At 48.2% G+C, this 16,988-nt stretch overlaps 1 protein-coding gene across 1 annotated transcript in view; it reads left to right on the forward strand.

The window, feature by feature from the left end:
• Positions 1-16,988, forward strand: part of CDA (cytidine deaminase) — a 22,989-nt gene extending 6,001 nt beyond the window's left edge. The window contains exons 2-4 of the mRNA XM_006094003.3: positions 6,794-6,905; positions 11,728-11,785; positions 16,451-16,988. Of these exons, the coding sequence (XP_006094065.1) occupies positions 6,794-6,905; positions 11,728-11,785; positions 16,451-16,567 (287 nt within the window). The 3' untranslated portion in view covers positions 16,568-16,988. The remainder of the gene's footprint in view (positions 1-6,793; positions 6,906-11,727; positions 11,786-16,450) is intronic.

A 16,988-nucleotide genomic window follows, 5' to 3' on the forward strand; every position in this document is an offset into this window, starting at 1 on the left:
CCTATGCCCTCTCGCAGTCTGGGACCCCTCGGGGATGACCATCCTGCTGGCTTAGGCCTGCTTCCTGGGGGATTGGGCCTAAGTTGGCAATCAGACATTCCTCTGGCAGCCCGGCAGCCCTCGGGGGATGTCCACTTGCCAGCGGGGAGCAGACCTAAGCTGCAGTCGGACATCCTTAGCGCTGCTGAGGAGGCAGGAAAGGCTCCCACCACCACCGCTGTACTGGCAGCCATCAGCCTGGCTTGTGGCTGAGCAGAGCTCCCCCATGTGGGAGCACACTGACCACCAGAGGGCAGCTCCTGCATTGAGCGTCTGCCCCCTGGTGGTCAGTGTGTGTCATAGTGACCAGTCATTCCCAGTCTTTCTGCTATTAGGGTCAGTTTGCATATTACCCTTTTACTATATAGGATAGAGGCCTGGTGCATGGGTGGGGGCCGGCTGGTTTGCCCTGAAGGGTGTCCCGGATCAGGGTGGGGTCCCGCTGGGGTGCTGGCCAGCCTGGATGAGGGGCTGATGGCTGTTTTCAGGCTGGCCACACCTCCTTTAGGGTGGGGGTCCCCCCTGGGGTGCCTGGCCAGCCTGGATGAGGGGCTGATGGCTTTTTTCAGGCTGGCCACACCTCCTTTAAGGTGGGGGTCCCCAATGGGGTGCCTGGCCAGTCTGGGTGAGGGACTGAGGGCCGTTTTCAGGCTGGCCGGCGACTGAAGCTCCCAGCCTCTCCTTTTTTTCTGGGATTTATTTACCTTCTATAATTAAAACTTTGTTGCTGTCACTGGAGCTGAGAGCCGGGCTCCTGCTCGCTCCAGCTCTGTGGCCACGGCCTGCTGAAAGCAGGTATCTGGGGTTTGTTTAGCTTCTATAATTGAAACTTTGTTGCTTTCGGAGCTCAGAGCCGGGCCGTGGCAGGCGGGGAACCTTGGCTTCCTCCATCACTGGAGCAAGCAAGCCTCCTGCTTGCTTCAGCTGTGTGGCTGCCGGCCGCCATCTTGGGTGGGTTAATTTGCATATCTCGCTGATTAGCCAATGGGAGGCGTAGCAAAGGTACGTTCAATTACCATGTTTGTATATTATTAGATAGGATTAGGTACTATAATAATTACTATAACAGTCCACACAGGGTTACATGCTTTAAGTCTTACATTCTAAGGTCCTAACATTAAGTACCATAATGATTACTATAACACTCCCAGACTGTGGAAGTGCTGCCTCTCCTTACAGGCTCATCCCTTGGCCCTCTCCACTGTCACTCAAAAGTACCTCATTACAAAGAAGAGCTTCTCTAACCTCCCACCCTAACTCTATAGTTGAGTTAGAATATAATTCCTACATAAAACTGCATGACACATTTGTGGTGTAGAGGGAGGCAGGAACATGGAGAGAGCGTAGTATTTCTTCAAGCACATGGACACTGGGGGGTCATAATGGTCGCTTTTCAGGATGGCTGTGATCAGAGCTGGCTTGCCTGGCAGCCAAGGTCTTCCCTGATTGTGGGTGCCCGTCTGCCTCAGTCACGGACAGTGTTGAGTCACATGACATTTCTCTAGTCCACTGATTCTCAGATGTGGCCCCAGCCCCCCAGAGACTCAGCACTTCCTGCGAATTTGTAGGAAATTCTAAATCGTTGGGCTCCAATCCAGACCTAGTGAAGTGGAAACTCCAGGGGTGGGGCTGGGAAATCTGCTTTGAGAAGCCCTTCAGAAGACGCTGATGCTTGCCTGTGAGAACCACCGTGCTAATCTCAGCAGAGGGAGTGGGCACCGCGCTCTCTGGGCCTACTCTCTTCTCTGGGTGACTGGGTCAGGACCACCTCGCTGTTGGTGACCTTCCTTCCTTGCTGATGTCTGGATGAGATCTGACCCCAGCCCTGCCTTAAGCACCAAACCACCTTGAAACACGGCCTCACTGAAATGCCAGGGAGAAAGAACAGTTCTTGTCTCTGACAGGCTCGGATGTGAGTCCTGGCTCCCTGCCACCAGCCTGTCTTTACCTTCTGTAAAATGGGATTGTAATAGTATCTGCCTGTCAGAGTTGTTGAAAGGATTGATGACATAATGCTGATAAAGTGCTCCAGGGACTGCCCGTCCAAGTCAGCAAAGGTGGGAGGGCATGTTTAAGGACAACCATTTCAGGTGAGTATCAGGAAGCTGGCTGGGAAAACTAGGTGGGGAGCAAGAGAAACAGTTCACTGCATTTCAAAAGAAAAACAATAAAAGACAAAAACGAAGGAAAGCAATTAGTCACAATAGCACCGTCATCATAGTATTATTTAGCTCCATCTTATCGTTATGGATTTCTCAGTTGGCACCATCTCAGCCTCCCTTGTGTGTTTAAGATTAAGCGAAGGCAGTGCCAGGAATAAAGCTGGTTTGACTGGATAGGTCGCTGATGTGTTTTCTGGGCTTAAGGGAACAAAACAAAATTTCCTAGCCTTTCAGGATTGTAGTATATGGCCAAGAGCTGTCTTTTTTGTTTGTTTGTTTGTTTGTTTTTGTTAATCCTCACCAGAAGATATTTTTCCATTGATCTTTTTGAGCAGTGGTTCTCAACCTTCCTAATGCCGCGACCCTTTAATACAGTTCCTCATGTTGTGGTGACCCCCAACCATAAAATTATTTTCGTTGCTACTTCATCACTGTAATTTTGCTACTGTTATGAATCGTCATGTAAATATCTGATATGCAGGATGTATTTTCATTGTTACAAATTGAACATAATTAAAGCATAGTGATTAATCACAAAAACAATATGAAATTGTATATGTGTTTTCCGATGGTCTTAGGCGACCCCTGTGAAAGGGTCGTTCGACCCCCAAAGGCAGCGGTTCTCACCCTGTGGGTCGCGACCCCTTTGGGGTCAATTTGTAACAATGAAAATACATCCTGTGCCCTAACTGGTTTGGCTCAGTGGATAGAGCATCAGCCTGGGGACTGAAAGGTCCCAGGTTCGATTCCGGTCAATGGCATGTACCTTGGTTTCGGGCACATCCTCAGTAGGAGGTGTGAAGGAGGCAGCTGATCGATGTTTCTCTCTCATTGATGTTTCTAACTCTCTATCCCTCTCCCTTACTCTCTGTAAAAAAAAAAAAAAATCAATAAAAAATATTTTTTTTAAAAAAGAAAGAAAATACATCCTGCATATCAGATATTTACATGACGATTCATAACAGTAGCAAAATTACAGTGATGAAGTAGCAACGAAAATAATTTTATGGTTGGGGGTCACCACAACATGAGGAACTGTATTAAAGGGTCGCAGCATTAGGAAGGTTGAGCACCACTGCCCAAAGGGGTTGAGAACCGCTGTTTTAGAGAGGCGGAAAGACAGAGACACATCCTAAAGAATGATGTGAGGCTCCTTCCCCAGGAAAAAAGGAGAAAGAGGTACTAATTGTCAAACTAATAGATGCTCCCTATAATCCATCCTTTGATGACCAGTATATACACCTGCCTTCTTCTTCAAAGTAGAATCCCAAACCTGCCTCCACCCAACACTGCACAGCCATTCCCTATACCAGTGGTCGGCAAACCGAGGCTCGCGAGCCACATGCAGCTCTTTGGCCCCTTGAGTGTGGCTCTTCCACAAAATACCATGTGCAGGTGCACGTACAGTGCGATTAAAACTTCGTTGGTCATGCGCAGAAGTTGGTTTTCGGCCTGGGCGAGTCTATTTTGAAGAAGTGGCGTTAGAAGTGGGGGTACGTTTGTTGAGGTCGACCCCTCAGATTGAGGACGTTTTTAGCAAAGGCCAGCTTAGGAGTACCCTACTTAAGTTAATAACAATGTACCTACCTATATAGTTTAAGTTTAAAAAATTTGGCTCTCAAAAGAAATTTCAATCGTTGTACTGTTGATATTTGGCTCTGTTGACTACACAACTGTTAGTGCACACACTCCCCCTGGGGGCAGGCTGCCTAGTGACAGCCATTCCCTTCCAGCCCCTGATCCTGAGAATCATGATAATGGTTAATGAGTTACATGATTAATTTAACTCCTCCTAACTTGTCAAGTAAATAATGAAAATTATAGGAGGAAAAATCTGCAGAGATAATGACCAAACAATTTTCAAATTTGATGAATACAGGAAGAGAAAAATGTTGCCTAATCACAATGAAGACTCAGACTTAAAAAAGGGGAGTGTGAGCTCAGGCAGTGTGGCCCGTACTTGAGCATCGACCTATGAACCAGGAGGTCACATTCGATTCCCGATCAGGGCACATGCCCGGGTTGCGGGCTCGATCCCCAGTGTGGGGTGTGCAGGAGGCAGCCAGTCAATGATTCTCTCTCATCATTGATGTTTCTATTCCTCTCTCCCTCACCCTTCCTCTCTGAAATCATTAAAAATATATTTAAATAAATAAATAAGCACAATAAAAACATTTTTTTCAAAGGGAGTATTCTAGAAAAGGAACAGAATGAGTCAATGAAACAAATACAGTGACTAGAACAAGATGGCTGCTTGTTTCTCTCTCATCTAACAGACCAGGCTGGGCTGGAGCCCAGGTCATATGGGCTGTTCTGCTCTGCTCTACAAGGTTGTTCAGGAGATCAGATTCCTTCTGTCTTGTCCTGCCACCCCTAGAGTGGTGTCTTAATCCACATGTTCAGAGCTGGCACATATCGTCACATCCATGTTTCTATCCCTGGGAAAGGGAAGATGAAATGGGCAGCAAGCAATGTTCCCATAAAAACATCATCTAGAAGTCGCACACCCACTCACATCCCATTGGCTAAGACTACTGGACTATATATAGCTCCAAGGAAGCTGGGAAATGTAGTCTCCAGCTGGGTAGCCACTTGCCCAGCTAAACTCCAGTGGATTCTATTGGGAGAGTGAACACTGGGAACAGTCTTTGCCACAGGACCCCCTGTGGCCCCCTGAGAACTTCCTTCTTGACCATTCTCATTTTTGGCTGCACATCTGAAATGAGTGTTAGAAAGAATACCCCCTCCTTGGGGGCACACAGCTTTCAGCTCACTTTTGAGGGTGGAGTTTGGGGGCCAGGGGTTTCTTAGGAACTGAACAATCACAGGCTTTTGGAGACCAGACCTGTGGCTTCCTTCTCTGGCTATCTATGTCTATCAAAATCTTAGAAACCTCCTGGTCTCTTTCCTATCACTTTCTGCATCCTATCACTTTCATACAGTAGTTCCACACCCAACAATCCTTTCTGGGCATAGTTTTTAAGCCTGTCAACTTTTTTTTTTTTTTTACTAGCTGGTTTCCCTGCCTGGCCCACCCCTGCTGCCTCACCTTCCTGGTAGTAACCCCGAGGCACTGGGAACAGATGAGAAGATGATCCCCTTAATCAGAACTTTGCCACATGGCTGATTCCCATTGCCAAGTGGAGAAATCCTAGTGGCAGATTATATGGTCTGCCTTCCAGGTTATCACAGGGTGGGGCTTTTCAAATAATTGGTCACAGAGTAGCAAGTGCAGCTGCTTCCCACCTGGCTGTCTGTAGTTCTTTCACATTGCCTACCTGCTAAGCCAAGGCCCCATATTTAGATGTTAAGCTGCATCTCACGTTCAACATAAATTTCTGCATTGGGTATAGGTTAAGCTGCTGTAACAAAAATCCCAAAGTAAGTGACTCAAACATGACAAATCTCTTTTTCTCTCACATAACAATTCAGAGTAGGCAGTTGGTCCAGAGTCAAGAGGCAACTCACCTCTGCTCCAAAGTCCTTCTGTCTTGTTGCTTTTCCATCCCTATGACAATAAACCACATGGTCAAAGGTGTCCCACCCCTTGCCAGCTTGTGAAGGGGAAAAGGAAGTAAAGGATAAGCTATCTCCTGACAAAAACTGTGATTCAGAAGTTTCATCCCTTTGGGTCACATCCCATGGGCAGAAACTTAGTCACATGGCAATACTATGCTGCAAGGGAGTCTGGGAAATATAGTCTCTAGCTGCCTGGTTATGTGGTCTGGTTACTGAAAGGGGAGTCACTTGTATTACTTAAAGAAAGGAGGAAATGAATACTGGGAAACAACATCTCTGCCTCAAGGAGAAAGGTAAGCTATGAAGAGTGACACACCCCGAAGGGCAGGGAAAGCCCAGACTCTGTGCCTTTTGCTCCTGGTCTCATTTCCTTGAAAATGGGGAGTTTCGTCATCAGCCAACCTGTTTTGTCCATTGTCCCCCTGGGACACGGGGAGGACTCCCTGACTGTGGGCTATGCCACCTTAGCACCCATCACCCACTGGAGAACTGGGGATGACCTTAAGACTTGTGCAATCACAGACACCCTTGGCCTTGACATCTGCTGGGGAGATGACACTGGCTTAACTGCTCTGTTTTGTTTTTGTTTTTAATGTATTTTTATTGATTTTAGACAGGAAGGGAGAGGGAGAAAGATAGAAACATCAATGATGAGAGAGAACCATTGATTGGCTGCCCCCTGCACACCCCGAATTGGGGATCGAGCCTGCAACTGGGCATGTTCCCTTGACTGGAATTGAACCCGGACCCTTCAGTCTGCAGGCCGACGCTCTATCCACTGAGCCAAACCAGTTTCGGCTAACCTGCTCTGTTATCCTGCCCCTGCTCCTTGGCTGTGCTTCCAGATGGGGGCTCTGTAAAGTGATGAGAGTGGGAGGTTCTTGGGAAAGGACGCTGTACCAGTCAGTCACAGAGTCTCCCAGTGGTTTGAGTCAAATTGCCCTCTTCTTCTCCCCACCTTGTTTGGAGTAACCGGTCCCTACCTGCACTGGAAGGGGGCGAGCCTCTTACTTAGCACATGCAATAGAAAGTGACTCTGCCAGAAATATCACTGGGCTCTCCTCTCTCCTCAGGGTGCAACGTAGAAAACGCCTGCTACCCGCTGGGCATCTGTGCTGAACGGACCGCTATCCAGAAGGCCATCTCAGAAGGATACCAAGATTTCAGGGCAATCGCTGTTGCCGCGTGAGTGGGAAATCTGGGTCACAGCCATATTCATTCATCTATTCAGCCAACGTGCACCTGTTATCCATCCATTCATTCATCTGACATATGTTTATTCTATACTCCCTATGTGCCAGGCACTGTAGAGGACTGTGGGCTGAGTGCTGAGGGTAAGGAGGTAAATAAGAAATGGACTCTGACCTTGGTGAGTCTGCAGAGCAGATGTACAACCAAGGCAACTAAGACAAGGGCAGGTGTCTTTATGTTCAAATTTCAGCACAAAGTACAACAGAATCTCTCCAAGATGAATAGAAAAGCAGCACAGAAACCTAAAGCTAGAGGGACCTAAAAATTACCCGGCTGCCTAGACCTGTCACTTACCCCCATTTCACAGCTGAAGAAACTGAGGCCCAGGGAGGGTGAACAACTTTCCTGGGAATTAGTGGCAGAGCCGGGACAAAACCGATCTTTAGAGTCTCGCCCCAGGGCTCATTCCACTGCGTCATGCTGTGCCAGGAGGTCAAACACTGTTCCCTGCTCTCCTTGAGCTGACACTGGGACCTGTCACGGTGCAAGTTGACTCTTGCCCTTGACAACACTCATCTGTCGGTGCCAAAACCAGCTGGTGGGGTGGCAGCAAGGTATAACCGGGTATGGTTCCAAACTAGTCAGATTCCAGCCCAGATTCTGGCTAACAAAAGCACTGATCAACACCCTCCACATGCCCTAGACCAGTGGTTCTCAACCTTCCTAATGCCGCGACCCTTTAATACAGTTCCTCATGTTGTGGAGACCCCAATTTCATTGTTACAAATTGAACATAATTAAAGCATAGTGATTAACCACAAAAACAATATGTAATTATATATGTGTTTTCCGATGGTCTTAGGCTACCCCTGTGAAAGGGTCGTTCGACCCCCAAAGGGGTCTCGACCCACAGGTTGAGAACCGCTTCCCTAGACATAAATTTCCAGCTCCCACACACATACCCTCAAGAGCAGCTCATTCAGTTCTTCTCAGCCCTGGACCCAGACTCAGTGGCTTTGGAACTTGAGCATATGAGTGGGCTCTTTTACGAATGTGGACGCCATCTTGCTTCTGATTTAATGGAAAATTGCTCATGTGCCCGGAAAATGGCATGGGAGACTGCATGGCTGAACGAGTGCTGATCTTTCGGGACATCTGGCTGCGTGGGTCATGCACAGGAGTGAATTATCTCTCCATCGTGGTGAAGCTGCCAGACCTTTCTGGCCGAAATGTAAGGACCTACCTAGAGCAAGGACCATGGGGGATGCATAATAGAAACAAGCCTCCATTTATTTTATTTGTTTGTTTAACTTTTATTATTTTTTGTTGTTAATCCTTACCTGAGAATATTTTTCCATTTGTTTTTAGGGAGAGTGGAAGAGAGAGGGAAAGACAGAGAGAAACATCAATGTGAGAGGAACACATTGATTGGTTGCCTTCTGCACGAGCCCTGACCAGGGCCCAGGCCAGGAAGGAGCCTACAACCGCGGTACGTGCCCTTGACCGGAATCGAACCCGGGACCCTTTGGTCCAAAGGCCGACATCTATCCACTGAGCCAAAACGTCTAGGGCTATTTTATTTTATTTTTAGAAAAGCAAGAATTTATTGACCATAGCAAAACTATCACGGGGCCCTGAGAGGTTAGGGATATGTTCCCTGGGACTGAGCTGGTAATGCCCATTGCTCCCCTGGTTGCAAATCTCCTTAGGTCCCTTTGAAGTTAGGGTACACGAGCCTATGGGGGACGGAGAGGGGCAAGGGAATGCCATGGGCTTGCTCCCTGGAGAGAAGGCGCCCCCATTTCTTTTATAAAATTCTAAACTTGGCCTCTGTCTGGCCCCGCAGTGGACCAGTTATTAAAGGTTTTTTCCCTGAGTAACTTATGGAGAAGGACCCACTTCCAGAGCCCTCCTCGAGCCCGAGGCCTCTGCTGGCTCCCCTTGGCTTTGGGAGCAATACATGAGGCTGTGCTGGGAACATTTTGTGTGGATAAGCAGAGATCAGGATGTGCATTACACTTTATAAAAATAAATAAAGAGGGACGGAAAATCACTCCATTTCAAAGCTGATCCAAGAAAATAATGATATTCCGGGGAAAAGAGGCCAAAGTCAACAAAAGGTTAATGGCACGGTAGCCTTGCTCTGTTTAGACTGTTCCCAGCGAAAGGCTTTTTCTCTTGGTCATTACTTCTAAACTTGACTGGGTATTGCTAGAGACGATTAGTAAATATCCTTATTTACATAAAACCTGCATTTTCCTGGTACCCAACTGCTCCGCTCCGGGGATTCAGGCTACAGAGCATCCCCGAGCCAGAAATAGTCATTATTGCATGAATGATTTGTTACATTGAGAGCATGGACTTAGGGGATGAATGGAAGCTCCCCTGTTAGCATTGACGACCCCTGTGAGGTCTGTAAAGTAGAGAGAGCGGAGCCCAGAATGGAATTTTGCTAATGAGGAGGTAAGCCTGTCCCACTGGGGTCCCGGCTGCAGTCATCAAAGTCAGTAAGTTTCCAGCCTTTCGAGTCTGATAAGCCTGGCCTCCGTGTGTGACCAAGGTCAGCACAAACCACAGGAAACCCTCGATACCGGCACAGGCAGGAGAGGGAGAGAGTTTGGGAAAGCATGGAGGGAATGTTCCGAGACACCCAGCTCGTTCTGAGATCCCTTCCAAGCTTTCAGTTCTTACTCTTGGCAGGAATGTTGGGTAATGGTTAAAAACCCAGGCTTGGGGTCTTAGCTGGTTCGGCTCAGTGGATAGAGCGTCGGCCTGCAGACTGAAGAGTCCTGGGTTCAATTCCGATCAACGGCACATACCAAGGTTGCAGGTTCCTCCCCGGCCCAGGCCCTGGTCGGGGCATGTGCTGGAGGCAACCAACATCGATATTTTCTCTCTCATCGATATTTCTCTCTGTTTTTCCTTCTCTCTTCCACAACCTGAGCCTGGCTTTTCCGCTATAAAGTGGAGAACACCTACCCATTGGGCTGTTGTGAGGACTCAGGAAAGGACTTCAGTAAAGTTCCTGGCACAGAGTGGGCAATAAATTAAAACTTTTGTTTTAACGTTATCATTATTTCTTCTACAAGGTACAAAACTACCAAAGGCAGGGACCACAGATCCCGGTTCAAATCCTGGTTCTGCTACTTACCAGCTCTGTGACCTTGGGCAGGTCACATCACCTTTCATGATCTGGAGCATGTGGATAATAAAAGTGTCTACGTGGCCCCTCTATTATAAGGTCGATAGGGGGTTAAATGAGTGACTGGCACAGAGAACGGCAATGTTAAGCGTAAGCCAGTATTACGATCAGGCTGCCTCCCAGTCCTCAGAGGTATGCTGCCTGGATGCACCATCTTGTGATTTTTGAACCCTAGGCCCAACCCAACCTCCCAGTGGAATTCATGTGTATCCCACCCCCCTTGAAGAACCTAATGCAGGTCACCTTGTCCAACCAGCTGGCCATTGGACAGTTGGCTATGCATGTCCCAAGACTGCAGAAAGGAAGCGGTGAGCTTAGCAGGGGCAGGTCCTACAGGGCCTTACAGGCCATGGAAGAGATTTCACTCAGAGCACCTGTCCCAGAGTCCCAACCAGTCTGTCCATGTTGTGGGATTTCCATGTGCAGATTTTATCTCCCTTTCCAGCTGGTAAGATCCCTGAAGACAAGGCGTCAAATGGTAATTTTCAGACAAAGCATTATCCCCATTTTCTCGAGCTGTCGAGCCTTCCCACACTAGAGACGGAGGATCCGGGGCCGTAGGTGTGACAGACTTTTGATCCTCAATACGAAGTGGGCATAATGCAGTTCGAACAAGAGCCCACATAGTTAAAGATGACGAGGGCACTCATTTTCCTTGAGCCTGATTTAGGAGAGTATCTTTTGACACCTTAATTCCTTTATCCTTGAGCATGTAAGCTAAAAATTTACAATGATGTTTTGCCTTTTACTCGAATTCTTCTCCATTATAACCTGGCTGAATCAAACGTTCCTCGTCCACTTAGGGTCGCAACTCCAAAGCTGGCACGGGCTTTGTGTGTGCTGAACTTCCCACCTTTACAGTGAATTTCCACTTGCCCTTTTTCACTTTGTTTTTCGCTCAGGGGAATCTTCTCCTCCAGATTCCTATTCAGGCACCAGAATGCCGCAACCTGCACGGCTAGGGTTCAGGATCTGAAGGAGGGGCCGACGCACAAATGAAAATGCTATACAAGAAATATGAATTTAGAAGGCATTGGGGGTCAGGGTGTCTCTTTTGTGAAAAGCACATGGAAACTGGGTCCCGTCTGCTTTCATTCACTTGAATACACATTTGCCCTTTAGCAATGCATACAGGCATATCAATCAAAGGTAAAGTTTGGTAAACAGTAAAAGGACCATCAGGTTAGGGAATTGCCTTGAGCCACCACTATCTCAACACAGCCCTGCTAACGCCCAAGGTCCATTGGCCTTCCACGTTCCTTGGTGCACTCTTATGACAGTATTGGGAAAGCCGTGGCTTCCCGCATCTGTCTCCTACTGGACTGAGCAATCTCTTAAAGGCCAGAGACAAATTTTCCTTAACTTTTGTGTCCTAGGGTGTGGGTGACAGTAAGTGCTCACTAAATTTTTAATAAATGCACTAGTGAAAAGAGTAGTCCTGCCCATGGCCTCGCCTTTGCAACTTGGGAGGCCTCCCAGCCCTGCATCTCAGCCTCTAGGACACAGCACCTCTGTGAGACAGAGTCTGACTTACCCTGAAGGGGGCCTGAATCTCGGCCATTGTCCTCACGTCTCAGGAAAAACTGACCCATGTGTGATTCTCTGCTTCCCCAGTGACGTGCAAGATGATTTCATCTCACCATGCGGGGCCTGCAGGCAAGTCATGAGAGAGGTAAGCAGCTCTTTCTTTCTGGAATGTAAACCGGATGCCTCCCCGCTTTCCCCAGGCTGTGGGAGGGAAGCCAAGCTGCCGGAAGACAACTACTGTCCTGTTTGCTTGGCTGGCTGATTTCAAAGGCCTTCCTGAGCCCGCGTGAATCCCTGGGTGTAATTCTTTCATTCAACAAATACTCCCTGAGTGGGTGTCTTCCCCTCGGGAATAGATAGGCCAGGTCCTGCCCTCACAGAGTTGATAGTGCAGGAGACAAACAATAAACAAGGAGCAAAATAAACAAATGGTAGAGTTTCTGAGAGTGAGGACATGGCTATGGAGGAAAAAATGCAGAAAAGTGGTCATGAGGGACAGAAGGGGCAGCAGGTAATACTCTAGATCAGAGCCAGAGGTCAGCAAACAATAGCCCATGGGCAAATCCAGCCTATAGCTATTTATTCTAAATAAAGTTTTATTGGCACACAGCCACACCCATCTATTCACATATGGTCCACGGCTGCTTTGACCTGACCACAGCAGAGATGAGCCATTACAACACAGACCTTATGACCCGAAAGGCCCAAGATATTTACAACTGGCCATTTATGGAAAAAAGTTTGCCAACCCCTGCTCTAGATGCCCAGGAAGGGCCTCTCTTTGAAGATGACATTTGAGCAGGGTACAAACAATGAGAAAAGACGGAGCAAACAGAGGTCTAGAGAAGATTTCCAGCAGAGCAAGCTTAATGCCCATCACTTGGTGAATTTGACAAGTCATGAGAAGGTCAAGGAAACTAGGACACAATGAATGAGGGGCGTAGGACATGAAGTCAGAGATGGGCAGGGCCAGATCACACATGGTCTTGTAGGCCATGGGATGGAGGATATATTTTATTCCAAGAATAAAGGGAACTGAATTGTACACTTAAAAATGGTTAAAGTGCCCTGGCCGGTTTGGCTCAGTGGATAGAGCATTGGTCTGCGGACTGAGGGGTCCCGGGTTCAGTTCTGGCCAAGGGCACATTCCCAGGTTGCGGCTCGGTCCCCACTAGGGGACATGTGGGAGACGGCCGATCAATGATTCTCTCTCTTCATTGATGTTTCTATCTCTCCCTCTCCCTTCCTCTCTGAAATCAATAAAGAAATATATTTTAAAAATAAATAAATAAATAATAAAAATGGTTAAAGCGATATATCTCATAGTGTATACACTGAGTGGCCAGATTATTATGACCGGCCAAATTATTATGACCACCCCATCAGTACTTCATTGACACTTCCAAAAATACTAAATATTGAAAACTTCCTAAGCAAATACTCTCAAGGTTTTATTATTATTATTATGCATAACTAATTCACTTCATTGTACTGATGGGGTAGTCATAATAATCTGGCCGGTCATAATAATCTGGCCACTCAGTGTATATACTAGTGGCCAGGTGCACGGATTTGCATTAAAAGGAAATTAGAAGAAAGATTTGTGCGGTAATTACTGCAAAAAATTACATGTCAAAATAGTATATATAATATAGTATTATCAAATTAAAACACGTGTGTGATTGGCACCAGTAAGAGCTTTATATGTATCATGCATGCATGGTCAACATTTATTTTTAAATTGCTAGTATGCATCATATGTACCGGCCGGTTGGTCGGTCGGATGGTCGATGAATAAATCACGATGTGGTTCATGTTGAATGTCAACAAAAACAACCATATTCATGATCAACAATGACAGATTGAAACACACGCGTGCAATTGGCGCCAGCGAGAACTTTACATGTATCATGCATGCGTGAGTCAACGTTTATTTTTATTATTATTATTTTTTATTAATATATTTTATTGACTTTTCACAGAGAGGAAGGGAGAGAGATAGAGAGTCAGAAACATCGATGAGAGAGAAACATTGATCAGCTGCCTCCTGCACATCTCCCACTGGGGATGTGCCCGCAACCCAGGTACATGCCCTTGACCGGAATCGAACCTGGGACCTTTCAGTCCGCAGGCCGACGCTCTATCCACTGAGCCAAACTGGTTTCGGCACAACGTTTATTTTTAAATTGCCAGTGCTCATCATATGTACCAGCCAGTCAGACCGTTGGATGGACACACGGTCGGTCACTTAGCCTTTTCTTAGGTATATACTAGAGGCCCGGTGCACAGGATTCGTGCACTGGTTGGGGGTGTGGCCGCGGGGATTGGCCCACTGTGCGAGCACTGCTCATCCTGGTCAGCTGAGCGGCTGTGGACCCGCCCTCTGATGCTGCTCCTGCTGTGGGAGTGCACTTACCACCAGGGGGCAGCTCCTGCATTAAGAGTCTGCCCCCTGGTGGTCAGTGCACATCATAGCAACTGGTCGAGCCATTCTGGTCGTTCCACCTCTCGGTCACTGGGCTTTTATTATATAGGATTAGGACATTAAAATCAAAGTTGGTAAAAAGAAAATAATAATAAAGAAGGGACTTAAGGAAACCGATGTAGTTTTTATAAAGATCATCTTGAACGAAGGCTTGGATTTCTTCAACACTAAAAACAAAGGGCTGCATTCTTTCTTTTTTAAAATATATTTTTATTGATTTCAGAGAGTAAGGGGGAGGGAGAGGGAGAGAGAGATAGAAACATCAATGAGAGAGAATCATTGATTGGCTGCCTCCTGCATGCCCCCTAATGGGGATTGAGCCCACAACCCGGGCTTGTGCCCTTGACCAGCATGGAACCCGGGACCCTTCAGTCTGCAGGCCAATGCTCTATCCACTGAGCCAAACCAGCCAGGGCAAAGGGCTGGATTCTTACTCCAGGCTCAGTGGTAGTTTCTGACATGTACGTGTGCATTTGAGGAAAGGGGTGTCAGGATCTTCCGTGGACGCTGAGAAAGGTCTGTGTCCTTTAGAATCCCAAAAGGTTAAAGCCACCAGCTTCAGGAATCCCGAAGACCCCTGCGCCCTGATGTGATATCGTCAGCCCCACTAAACGCAGCTTCTCGGTTAATCCCTGTCCCCAGCCGAGGCGGGAGGAGTGGGTCCTTATCCCCATTTCTCAGAGAAGTGAAATGACCTGGGAAGGACAGTGCGGGTGTGGGGAGCCGGACCACAGCAGAGATGAGCCATCATCAGGAGCAGACCGACTGGGAAGCCTGCTCCTTGCGCTGACTCCTCCCCTTATGGTTTGGTGAACAGGACAAGTCCACCCCAGCCCTGGAGGGGACACGGTGGTGCTTTGCAGAACAGGAGCTGCTCCTCCACCAGGCTTCTGCTGTTGAGACTGTTTATATTTGGGGGCAGATGGGTTGTTTCAGTTTTGCCTTTGTGCCTTGGGGTCTCAAGGCATCTGTCAAATATGCAAGCTCCATGTTTTTGCCAGGACTGCAAAACAGACACAGTTCGCAGAACACATTTCCCAAGTCCAGGTGCAGAATGCCACCATGAAGGCACTGACTTCACGACGTGGACTTCATCGCACTTTGGAGGGGCAGAAATGGCTGCCCAACTCCCCGGCAAGTCCAAGGCCTCATAAGGAAACCACATCAGGATGGCAGCTCCCTGGCTCCCGAGGCCTGAGTCGGTCCAATTGCTTGTTGGCAAACGAGAGAAAGCAAATGAAAAGGCCTAAGGGGAGACGGGCAACACTGAAAACAAAATGCTCATAGTAAGAGATGAAGCTTGGGGACGAGGGACCAGGCACTTAAACTCACTCAACTTTCATCCTTAAAACTCACTTTCACCCATACCTGCGGGCACAGCCGGCCGAGCACATTAATTTTAAAAAGCCACAAGGCTGACTGTGCCTGGTAATAAGTGGGAGATTCAGGCAGAAGCGTGGAAACAGCAGGCTGCAAACCTGAGCGCTCATGAGCAAACGCTAGCAATCCACAGGAACGGCTTCCAGTAACTGAGCATTCACTGTGTGCCAGGCACTGCATGCAGGCGCTTTACAAAACCCGCCACCTGTGGTTATCACAACACCTGGCCAGGTAGGCCTCGGTCTGTTGATTCCCGCCTCAGGTCTCTTTCCTTTATGTCACAGCCGATTTAACGCTCCGTCTTCCTGCCTCCTGCGTTCTGTCTCTGAAACCATTTCACAGAACAAGACACGAGGCCCAAAGAGCTCAGTCCTGTGCCCAAGGTCACAAGCAAGGGTCGCTCCTGATAGCGGAAAGGAAACACGTAGAAACAGATTTGGGCTAAAATTCTGCTTTGCTGACATTACCCTGCTAAGCCTCAGTTTTCGTATCAGTAAAATGGGGGTAATAATAGCACCTACCTCCAAGGGTAAAGGATGAAATCACGCAGGTGCAATATCCGGGGTGCACCTTCTGGTTGTGAGGAGTGAACGAGATGCTGGGAGGAAGGGAAGCAGGTATTGGCTGCTCTTTGTCCTGGCAGGAGGAGGCCACCCGGTGGTTCGACACTGTTCTCATAACGCCCTGGGTGAGTCCATAATTACATTTATTGCCCATTAGCAATGTGCAAAGCACCGTACTAACCGCTTAACATGTCATCTCTCATTGGCTCTTCCCTCAAGCTCAGTGAATCAGGTGTAACTGTCATTCCCATTTTATAGATGAGAAAACTGAGGCACAGAGAGGAACATTCGATAGGAAGAGGTAGAGCCAGACTCAAACCCAGGTCTGCCCTAACCCCTCGGCCATACTGCCTCCCTCACACTAGCTTTGCCTCTTTTCCAGTTTGGCTCCAACTGGGATGTCTACTTGACCAAGCCGGATGGTACCTATGTTCTCAGGACAGTCCAGGAGCTGCTGCCCGCCTCCTTCGGGCCCGAGGACCTGCAGAAGGTCCAGTGAAAGATGGAGAATGCCCACCGCCTGGGAGAGCCTGGGTTCCCACAGGTGCTTAAGGAGCCAGCTGTCCGGAGAGCTTCACGAAGACCTCACAGACCTGGGACACCTGCCGAGTGGGCCCCAAGCCCACAGGGGCTGGGCAGAGATGACTTTTGCAAATGGTCCTCAAGCACTTGGGTCTTCTACTGAAGTGATAGAGGGGTCTCACTCCAGCCTGGGTCATGGCCCCTCCCTGTCACCCCAGACCACCCCACCTGCCACCCGAGACCAGAGAAACCCATTCCTTCCTCTCCTTCCTGCGGGACCTCTTTAAAATCCAGGCCAAGTGTGGACTGCTGCCCCATTCGCCTTCCCAAGGTTCTATCCTGTTCGGAGCGACTTTTCTAATTATAAACATCACAGCGCCGCCTGGCTCAGGAGAGAA

The sequence above is a fragment of the Myotis lucifugus genome, unplaced genomic scaffold (genome assembly GCF_000147115.1).
Source record: "Myotis lucifugus unplaced genomic scaffold, Myoluc2.0 scaffold_128, whole genome shotgun sequence".
NCBI classification, from domain to species: domain Eukaryota; kingdom Metazoa; phylum Chordata; class Mammalia; order Chiroptera; family Vespertilionidae; genus Myotis; species Myotis lucifugus.